Source organism: Notamacropus eugenii, chromosome 1 (assembly GCF_028372415.1).
Source record: "Notamacropus eugenii isolate mMacEug1 chromosome 1, mMacEug1.pri_v2, whole genome shotgun sequence".
NCBI lineage: Eukaryota > Metazoa > Chordata > Mammalia > Diprotodontia > Macropodidae > Notamacropus > Notamacropus eugenii.
This window is the reverse complement of record NC_092872.1, coordinates 695,066,029-695,076,407: the sequence shown is the minus strand read 5'-3', so window position 1 is coordinate 695,076,407 and position 10,379 is coordinate 695,066,029. Positions and strand designations below refer to the sequence as shown.

General features: G+C 52.3%; 1 protein-coding gene across 5 annotated transcripts; it reads right to left on the bottom strand.

The window, feature by feature from the left end:
* Positions 1–184: 184 nt before the first annotated feature.
* Positions 185–10,324, bottom strand: ELMO3 (engulfment and cell motility 3). 5 transcript variants are annotated; one of them, XR_011972836.1, is made up of 21 exons: positions 10,215–10,324; positions 9,897–9,997; positions 9,499–9,539; positions 9,298–9,370; positions 8,912–8,962; positions 8,568–8,737; positions 5,647–5,746; positions 5,364–5,515; positions 5,170–5,248; positions 4,984–5,034; positions 4,143–4,265; positions 3,908–4,039; positions 3,633–3,734; positions 3,275–3,383; positions 2,855–2,991; positions 2,602–2,765; positions 1,826–1,938; positions 1,521–1,684; positions 1,346–1,428; positions 802–888; positions 185–674 (listed from the first exon to the last, which is right to left on the bottom strand). XR_011972836.1 is itself a non-coding variant. In XM_072636020.1 (21 exons), the coding sequence occupies exons 2-21, from the start codon at positions 9,972–9,974 to the stop codon at positions 462–464; spliced, it is 2,163 nt and encodes a 720-aa protein (XP_072492121.1). In that variant the 5' UTR covers positions 9,975–9,997; positions 10,215–10,324; the 3' UTR covers positions 185–461. The 5 variants fall into 5 exon arrangements, 4 of the variants coding, with proteins under 4 accessions (XP_072492121.1, XP_072492123.1, XP_072492122.1 ...); XM_072636020.1 differs by having other exon boundaries at positions 1,580–1,684; XM_072636022.1 differs by having other exon boundaries at positions 1,580–1,684; positions 2,602–2,756.
* Between the last annotated feature and the right edge of the window lie 55 nt (positions 10,325–10,379).

Genomic DNA, 10,379 nt, shown 5'->3' with positions numbered 1-10,379 from the left:
TTTACAGCCAGAAGGAACCGTAGTGACCAGCCGGAAAGCAAAGCCCAGAGTGAGAATGGCTTGGCCTAGACTCACCCAGGAGCAGAGCTGAGATTTCAAAGCCAGGCCCTTGGCCTCTAAACCCAGGCTTTTTTCCCTATACCACCCTCTCCTGTCTCAGTTCAGAGGGTCTAGGACACAGGCCTGAGGAATTGAGCAGGCTTTATTTCTTAGTAATGGCTACCTGATCAGTTGTCCAGTTGTGCGACTGCCCCTCCCTATACCCTAATAGCAGCAGGTTTGGCAGTTTTTTCCTAGGCAGAGGGAGGTGGGGAAAAGTTAGGTTCCACCTTATTCCAATAATTTAACAGGAAGTGGGTGAGACCAAAATGGAGAGGCCCAGCACAGGGGAGCCCCATCCCCTTCCCTGAGAGTGATCTGAAGGCAGACGCCCTCCCCTCCCCAAGCCTCTGAGGCCAGGCTCAAGGTTCAGCAATGCTGCAGTCATAGCAGAAGTTGTAGTTAGTAGGTGGCGGGGGGACAGGGGGTGGCTGGTCAGGGATGGGCACATTCTCCAACTCCAACAGCCGAAGCTTAGTCTCCATAGCCAGCAGCAGCTCCAGCTCCATCCGCGTCTGCTCGCTGCCCATGGCCCCACCTAGCAAGGCACTCAGCCCGTCGGTCCACAGGCAGAACTAGAGACCAGGCCACATTAATTCATTTCTTCAGACTGAGAGCTGAACCCTCAGCCCTTTTCCCCCTCCTAGGCTACTCACAGGCCTCCCATCCCCATGGCCAGACTGACCCTTCCTGAGCACTCACCTCCCGCTTAGAGGGAGCAATGAAGTTGAGATAGGCTTCTTCTTCCCCAGCATCATAGCTGACTGAGAAGGCAAGTTCACAGATGTCCTAAAGGGAAGAGAGCAGCAGTGAGGCCCCAAAGGAGGGAGGAAGGGGGGGCAGGCAAGCCAGTGAGCCATGAGGAGCTGCACCTCCATTTTTCTATCACTCTAAGGTCTACAGAACTGCTTTCCTCCCAACAGTAATGTGAGACTGGCAGTTCAAGCCTCATGCCCATTTTATAGATGAGGAAACAAGGCTGTGACATCACAGGGTCATACATGCTATGCCATGGTTCACCTTCAAGGCCAGCCATCTGACCAATACAAGGCAACCTCTCCAGTAAGAGGTCACACTAACATGGCAACTCAAGATTTACAGAACACACTCTCCTCTGCAGTCCCAGGTGAGGAGGAATGTAAAGTTTCAGATACTAAAGGCAGGATCCTGCACCAACACAAAGGCCAGCCTGCCTCTTGCCCAGGGAGCAGATGGGCCCCAGAGCCACCTCCCTTCCCATCCTCACCTTGTTCTGTTTCCCAGAGCCTTTCTCCCGGATGTGGGGACAGTCCTTGCCCAGCAGCAATGCCCTCATCTCTGCCACAGGGACTGTGGAGAGAAGTAGGGGTGGTTATCAAAGATCACCCTGGAAGGGGAAGGGGAGGCTGGAGAGATTTGGGAGTCAGAGCTTGGGGTCCCACCCCTGAGAGTGGCAGTCCCATGGGGATCCCTCCTGCAGTGTCACGGGAGACCCTCATACGCTTGTCAGGCAGGCTTTCTGGAGAGGGTTGGGCCATTCCTTCCTCCACGTCCCCATACTGCAACATCTTGTGGTTAGGGGAGAGACAGCAGAACCAGACCTTGTCTGCACGGACAGGGAAAGGAGGTGTGGAGTAAGAGGGAAGCTTGTGATCTAGGACCCCTCCCATGAGCTGATCTCAGGCCCTCTCTCCCCTCCCCACACCAACCCTGCCAGCCCCCTTGCCCCTAGCTTAGACACACTGACCCTGTCGCCGGCGGCTGCTAATCTTACGGAAAAGTGTCCCCTCACAGAGCCGAAGCAGCCGCTGCTGACGGATCAGGCCCAAGAGCTCTGGCTTCAGCCTCTCCCGAAGTTCCCTGTGGGCAAGGAGGCATGGGGCTGACTAAGGGGAGAAGGAGCAAGGGGCTGACTGCTCACAGAGTATGGTCTAGAGCAGGATTCCTAACCCCAAGTATCTGGGTAGATTTCAGGGTGTCTGTGAATTTGGAAAAAAATAATACATCTTTATTTTCACTAGAAACTTAGCTTTCCCTTCAGTTATTTAAATGTGTGACTCTGAGGAGGCCTAGGTTTCCCCAGACTGTGGCCAAAGGAGGACAAGGGGGCTGCTAGAAAGGCTGTCAGCTCATGGCACCCCCTGGGTGGGACCAAGGAAGCCTCAGTGGGAGCAGGACCTGGACTGAAATCCAGTCCTTCACTTCTCCCAACAGCTACAGCTCTCCTTCAATAAAGGCAGCTGTTTACATAGATCCATAGACCAGACTCCCCCCAAAAAGGAGCTCCTATTATGTGACAGTCACTCCATGTCTCCTGGCCTCTGATGTCCTTAGGTCTGAAAGGAGGGACTGGTGCGAGATGACCTCTGTGGTCACTGGGAGCTATGGGGCATGAGCTCTCATTATCAGTAGCCAGAATGGGCATCAAAGCCAGGGCTGGAGTTGGGGGAAAGCCTGAGTGAGGGGGAGGCCCAGGGCACTACTTTCCACCACCACCACCCCCCATTTCCTCAAGGGTCTCACAGGATGGGTCGGGCCATTGTGCCTTCCTGATGCATCCTTTCGGTCTGCCGGAGCCTCAACACTTCGCTGTAGCTGAGGGTGTTCACCTTGGTCCTAAACAGCTCCAGAGAGGTTGGCTTCAACGCAAGGGTCCGAATCAGTTGTTCCCGAACCACCTGCATGACCTGGGGATGAATCTCCCCTCAGCATCCACATGGCTCCCCTTTTTCCAAACACCTCTTCCCATCCCCAGCCTGAAGGCTTCCTCCCTCACTTTGTCAAAGTCCTCCTGGGTGGCCCTCATCTCCTTCCATGTTTTGTTGAGCAACTGAATGCAGACGCAGAAGAGCTCCTGGAAGCTGTTGTCTTGGCCAAAGAACATGGGAGAGAAGTCCTGGGCAGTCTCAGAGCCTTGGAGGGCATGAAGGGAGGGAGGGAGAAGAGCTTAGTAAGATCACTCAATCAGGCTCTTAGACTTCCCCCAACCTCCGGACCCCTTCGCCAAGATCGCCCAACCCTACAGCTGACCAGGGGCCCCTTCCTGAAAGGGAGAGGGTATAGAAGATGGGGAAATACCAGGAAGATGAGGCCCAAACGAGGTATGCAGTGTTGGGACCACTCTGCCCACCTTCCTCCCCCACGTCCCATACGTAATGCAAATATCAGGAAACAGGGCAGGGGGAAACAAACTCACAGGGTTCCCCAATGTGCAACAGCTCACACAGCAACAGAGTGAGCTGGATGCTGCTCCGGGCAAAGGGACACTCATGTTTGTCCTCTCGGCTGCTGTTCTCCAGCACAAACTGATGGAAAGAGGAGAGGTTCTGTCTAACCCCCAGGAAAGGGCTGAGGCTCAGGGGGGAGGAGGACAGGGAGATGGAGCATAAGACTAGATCCAGGTAAGGGGATGTGGACATGGGGACTGAGGGATAGCACATAGGACAGAAGGATTCGACGGGAGAGAGGATCTGGGGTGGCAGGGGCACTGGCAGAAGGGAATAAGGCCAGGTAGATGGGGCAGAGGAAGGGAGGGAGGGCCTGCAGTCACTAACCCGGCTGTAGGCACTGGGTGCATGGCTGGAAAAGTAAAGCATGTTGTCAAGGGCCAGCAGCCCTGGCGGGGCTCGCTGTAGGTCCTGGGCAGGGTTGCTGTTCTGGGTCAGGGAAGGAGATAAGAGATACCTCAATGGGAGGAGGAACTCAGACAAGCAAAGGTACAAATATCAGATCTTTGAAGCCCCACAGGCAGGGACAGGTGGAGAGGCATTAGGCCAGGAGCCAGGAACGATGAGATGGTAGGGAAGAGGAACGGCAGGTGATCACTCACGGAGAAACCGAGTTTTCGGAACTCTCGGGCACAGAGGGATCGGCGACGGTCAGCACTCAGTCCACTGCCCTGGGACTCCCCATCCAGCTCAAAGGCTGCTTGGCGCAAGGCTTGCAGCTGCTCCCGCTGCTCCTGAGAGTGGGAGGAGGAAATAAGTCGACCCTGTGTGACAAGGGCAAACACCCTTGAGCAAATCTTGAATGCATATAGTGCCAGCCTGTACAGATGTCCACACCTGGTTATAAGGGTCTAGTGGTGTCCGCATCCTTGGCTCCAGAAGTCCCAGAATGAGTGTCTGGAGTACATACAGATGGTGAGCCATCTCATCTCCAAGGGGTGTTGGGCTGTGAATAATGTTCTGACAATAAAAAGAGAAAACAAACTTTAAGAAGCCCTTTCTCCTGGTGGTGGACCTCAAGGAAAGGGGGGAAGGGAGGGAATGAGCATTTATACAGTGCCTACAATATGCTAGGCTTTCCAACTACTATCTCATTTGATCCTAGGAGGTAGGGACTATTATTCTCATTTTACTGATGAGGAAACTGAGGTGAAATGACTTGCCCAAGGTCACACAGCTAATAAGTATCTGAGTCTGCATTTAAACTCAGGTCTTCCTAACTCCAAGCCTGGTGTTTTATCCACTAAACCACTTAGCTGCCTTAAAGGGAAAAAAAAGTAGAAGAGTCATAATGGGGGTTGTTTGATGCCCACACTGGTCCACTGCTTGTCCACAGAGAACATGAACTCCCCCAGAATCTATGCCCTGGCTCTAATAACAGGTCAGCCACCAGATGTGAGGCTTTGGATATTACAGCTTCAACTCTCAGAAAACTGGGTGTTCACTCTCATAGGTTCCTTCCAACTCTTAAGCAAAGAATTCCCAGAGAAGGCAGCGGGAAGTCGCCAGGTTTGGGAACAGAGGTGGTAGGTTTGAATCTGCTGCCATAAAATGTCAGTCTCAGTTTCATCATGAAATAGGAGGGACTCAAACAAGATAACCTCTAAAGGACTTCTCTGCTTTCAAGCTCCCATGAACTGGGAAGCCAGAGCTCGTTTCATCTCCCATCTCCACTCACCTTGTAAATGAACTGGCGAAGGTTCTTCTGCCCTAAGAAATCCAGCATGGTCTAGGAGGGGAAGAGAGAGAGAGAAACAGCAGGACGAATGAACCCCACATAGGCCACCCTGTAATCTACCCAGGAAGGCCCAAGTGTTCCACTCCCCGGCTCCCTCTGGGTCCCCCACCGTCGCCTCGCCCTCACCTGTCGCTCAGCTAAGCTGGCATTCTGTAGCAGTGCAGTAAGCAAGGCCATGGCTTTGGTCTGCAATGGCTGGTTCAGCCTGACAGCAGAGGAGATGGAGGAAGGTGTCAACCAGAATCGAGCCCCCCAAGCCGCCACCCCCAAGCCCTGCTCCTGCACCCCGCCTGGCCTTCAGAGCTCTGGAGCAGTCTTACACCTGCAGATGCACCAGCAGCCTTTCCAGGGGCACCTCCTGCTTCACAAGCTGGCCCAGGGGTGGGCTGCTGAGCGCCAGGCTCTCTAGCAGGCCGAGCGCCAGCTGAGGCACTGAGGCATCCATCAGATTCATGTTCACATAAGAGACCACCTGGGGGACAGGATGGAGAGGGAATAACAGCTCCCCCAGCCAAGCTGCAAGATCTCCTCAGCCACCTTCCCTTTGTCTCCATCACGTATCCCATCCCTCCCTAAACGCTTGCCCTCTCCCTGTGTCCACACCTTCTTGACAAAGTTGCTACTGAGTGTCTCCCAGGACACCACGCCATGCTCCATGAGCTCAGAGAAGGCCCTCAGTCCATGGGCCAAGACCTCACCTAGGCTGGAAGAAAAAACATGGGAAATTACAGGAGTCCACTCCAGTCCCCTCATTTTACACATGAGGCCCAGAAGTGACTCCCCCAAGATCATAAAGCTAATGGTGGAACTGGGATTTCAACCCAGCTTCTCTGATTCAAAATCCAGGGGTCTTTCCAAAACCCTGCTTCCACAACCTTAGAGCCTTCTCAGTTTATTTAACTAAAAAGAGAAGATTCAGAGAAAGAATGAAATCTCTGCTCCAGGTGGAAAGAGCTCTGATAATTGACAACAATGAGAAGGTAGGACTACTCATCCCTTATCAGACCAAGGCTTGTTCCTCTGAGAATGACCTTTGGACCACAAAAGAGAACATGAAAATGGCTCCTAGGGACCCCAGATAAGCAGGGAAACAGACTAGCAGAGGAATTGCCCTTAGTGAGGTCCAGATGAATGAGAAACATCATCAGGTGAATGTGCTGACATTCAAAAAAGGAAAGAGAGTGGAATCCACAGACTAAGCTCTGTGAGTTTGTCTTTGATTCCTAGCAAAATTCAAGAAGTCATTATGCGAAGGGAGGGCAGGTTAGTGAGCTTTTAGAAAAGGCTATAGTAGTCACAGAGAGCTGACTTGACTTCATCAATAACAAGTCCCTCCAGATGTACCTCATTTCCTTTTGTTTTTTTGACAAGGCTAATTAAATCAGGGAAATAAGTTCAGATGTAATTTTAGCACATCACTTGACCAAGTTCTTCTTGTCATTCTAGGAGAAAGAGGGTATCAGAGGCTGGGCAATAGTACAGCTGGATGGATTCAGAATTTGTGGAAGAGCTGGCCACAAGAGTGCTCATTAGTTCTATATAGTTCTGATAGCCCGTTCTATAGAGGTCTCTAGTGGAGTTCCACAGGAATCTACTCTGCTATTTGTCATCTTTATCAGTGACTTGGATAAAGTCAGAAATGGCATCCTCATCAAATCGTGAGATGACACAGGGCTAGTAGGGGTGGCTAACATGTTGGTTGGCAGAATCAGGAACCATAAAGATTTTGAACACACTAGAGTTGGGGAAGCAGAAAGGAATAAGCACCTCCTAAGTGCCAGGTTCTGTGCTAAGTTTGTTTTTTAATAAAGATTACCTTATTTGATCCTCACAAATCTACCATTTATAGTTGAGGAATCTGGAGCAAACAAAGTAACTTGTCCAGGTTCACACAGCTAGCATCCAAGGCAGGATCTGAATTCAGGTTTTCCTGACTCCTGGCCCAGTGCTCTAACCACTGTGCAATCTAGATGCCTCTTAGTGTAATAAGATAAACATTAACAGGGATAGAAGTTGAAAGGCATCAAAGTAGATGGAAGACTAGTCTTGGAGTCAGAAAGACTTGAATTCAACATACTGTGGTCACGTAGGCAAGTTACTCAACTTTGAAATGCCTCAGGAAAATCTCTAAGACTATTAATTAACTATTAATTAATGAGTTGACAATACATCCATCCATGGAAAGAGTTTCCTATGCTGAGGAAATCACAGATCCCGGTCAGCCTGAAAAGAGTCAAGTACTACGCAAGGTTTAAACAACAACTTGGCCAGTACAAGACTGGGGAACGTGCAGGAAGAGGGGGCAATGGTGAAGTGACAGTTCATATGAAAAGGATCTAAGAGTTTTAGTAGACAAAAAAGGCCATGACATTTTAGACAGTATTAAGAGAGGCACGTTCCATCGAATGGCCATTAAACAGCTCAACCACGGCATGTAGATGCAGAGAAGCACAGCAAGACTTCTATGAACTGATGCAGAGAAGTGAGAACTAGAGAAACAATATAAACAATGAGCACAAAAATAGAAACCAGAGAAAAACAACAAAAACTGAAAATGCAAGTCTAATGACCGAGCTTGACCCCAAAGATGATATGAGAAAATGCCATCTTCCGCCCTTTTCTGCAGAGGTGGGCTGACAACTGGGTATGGGACATCACAACATACTCTCAGACTCAGCCTTGGTTAGTTTTTTTAGTTTTTAAATTCTTTGTTACACAGACTAGCTCTAGAATGGAAATTGGGGGATGGGGAGGAGAATATATTCCTATACTAAGGTGATGTAAAAACAAAAGATACCAAAAACACAATGTTTAAGACAGGCAATGTGCCTTGGACTTAGAAAGGTTTGAGCCTTGCTGTATTCTGCCCTGGTCAGGCCACATGTGGGGTATTTTTCTCAGTTCTAGATTTTAAGAAGGGCATTGATTTGATAAACTGGGTAAATGTCCAGAGGAGAAGGACCTCATGCTAAAGAAGGTTCAGTTGAAGGACCTGAGAATGTGTAGGCTGGGGGAGAGAAGAGTTAAAGGGGCATGATAGCTGTTTTTGAGGATATATGCATTTGGAGAGAGATCCAACTACTTGTCACTGATCCCAGAGGTAGAAATAGAAGCAAAGAGTTGGGACTGTAGACTCGAAGTGAGGAAAAACTTCCTACCAATTAGTAGGGAAAAGAACCACAACTGCCTTAGGAGGGCGTGGGTTCCTCCCATCAGAGTTCTTCATGCAAAAACTAAGTAGTGAAATCTGGGTTGGATTCATGTTCCTTCCAATTCGGATTGGGCCATTCACTTTTCAGAGGAAGAAACTGAGGCCCAGAGAGAAAAAAAATCTGCCCAAGGTCATCACCCAGCTACTGAGCGGCAGAGGCAGGTGAAGCATTCTTTCTAATCTCACAAACTCACAGAGTATTTCAGCCACCTTACGGATCTTCTCCATCTTCTTTGTTAGAAGAGGGAAAGTGATGGAGGATGGGCTGGGATGCCCAGGGGCCCCCTCCCGGCTCTCTCCCTTCACCACTCACTCATCCCCATCCTCAATGATGGCCCCCAGGCGCTGAAGCCCGTCACGGTTAATAACTTCTCCTGCAAAGGTCAGATCAGGAGCCAGTCGTGCCAAGCGGCTCAGAGCTTCCCTCTTTACTTCCCGGTTTCCACTCTGCAGCGCATTCAAAAGTCTCTCCGCCTCTTTGTCCTAAGGGCAGGAAGAGGAGGATTGGAGGATGCCTGACTTGAAGAGGGTGGGGGCCGGCAGAGGAGAAACCCAAGGGAAATTCCAGGCCTTAAATGTCTGGGCTGGCACAGAGATGAAGTGAGCCAGGGGCTTGAGATGGCTGATAGAAGTGGGATGGGGACAGGGAGTCAATACCGGTGCAATGCTGAGGGAAAGTATGCTCCCATTCTTGATCTCCGAGCGGTTCTGGAAGAGATGGAGAAAGGTAGAAAGAAGGTTGAAATTACAGGAGCAGCAGTAAGGAATCAGGTGTTAGGGGAGTCACCCATTAGTGACCAGATCAACTATCAGGTCACTGAGGAGTTTGTGAAGTGGTCTGGGGAGTGAGTGGGGGGGTTCAAGGAAAGTGGATGAGTCAGGGCTGAGATGAGTAGAGTAAGTTATTGATGGGGGGTCAATAAAGGGAAAGCTGGAGTCAGTGGACTTGGGTGAATGAGCATGGCCTGATGCCAACAAGAGCTGCTCAGTAAGGTGGTCTGTGAGCAGGGGATTAGGTCTCTGGAGGGAAGGTCAGTGCTCACGCTCTCAGTGATGTACTTCCGATGGCCATCAGCGTACTGCAAGGCGTAGTGTTCGGGGTCATTCAGGTTCCAGCTGCAGTGAGGGAGCTGCCCTCAGTCTAGTATCCATGACCCACCTACACCATCCCGAAGCCCAGAAGCCCCGGAGTCCCTCCTCCCATCCCACCAGCGCCCACCCCAACAAGAGGCTTGGGAACTCACGCGCTGCAGACCTCCTTCAGCACTGCCGCAAGGGGCTTGGCCTGCAGGGGGGAGCAGTGGGTCACCCACCTTGGCCTCCAGGTGGAGGGTTAGTGGTCTTCCCGCGGGGAACAGCAGGGTTTGGGCAGAACACACTGGCCAGCCCGAGGGAGCAGGGCGGTAGGAGCTAGAGGGCAATGGGCACGTTTCACGGCTCTGGGCCTCAGTGGCTTCCTCTGTAAAATGAGGGGCTCCAACGAGATGGTCTTTAAGGTGCCTTCTGGTCCCAAGTCCTATGGCCCTATGACTCGGGAGTGCCAGGGTTGGGGCAACCAAGGACAAGAGTGGGGGTGGGGGTAAGGAGGCAGGCGGGGCGTGTCCGAGGCCGAGCCCGGGCCCAGGTGTCGGCTCCGGGTTACCTGGTCCAGCTGTATGAGCTGCGGGATGGCCCCCGGCATCTGGATGGCGATCTTGACTACGTTCCTTGGGGGGGCCATGGCCAGCGCGCCGGCTCAGCAGCCTGCTGGACCACAGGGAAAGAGGGTCAGCGCGGGCGGGGCCGGGCGCATTCCTGAGACGCGCCTGGACAGGTCTGGTCCGTACAGTCCTGCCCGGCCCCGCCCCCGCCCCGGCCCCGTCCCGTCCCAGCCACCGCACGCGGGGGCTGAGGTAGGGGGCAGGGGGGCTCTCCATGGCCTGCCCGAGGTCCGTCCGACTTGGGGGATCCCAGAACTCACCCGACCTGCCCGCCCGCCGCGACACCCCGGACGCCGCGTCCTTCCCAGGGGAGCGTCCCGTAGTTCCGGGTTGGAGTCCCGGGGGTGGGACGCGCAGGGTGCGGGAGAGCTCCTGGGCTGGGCTAGGCTGGCCCCGGCCCTGCCCCGCCTCCAGTTCCAGCCCCC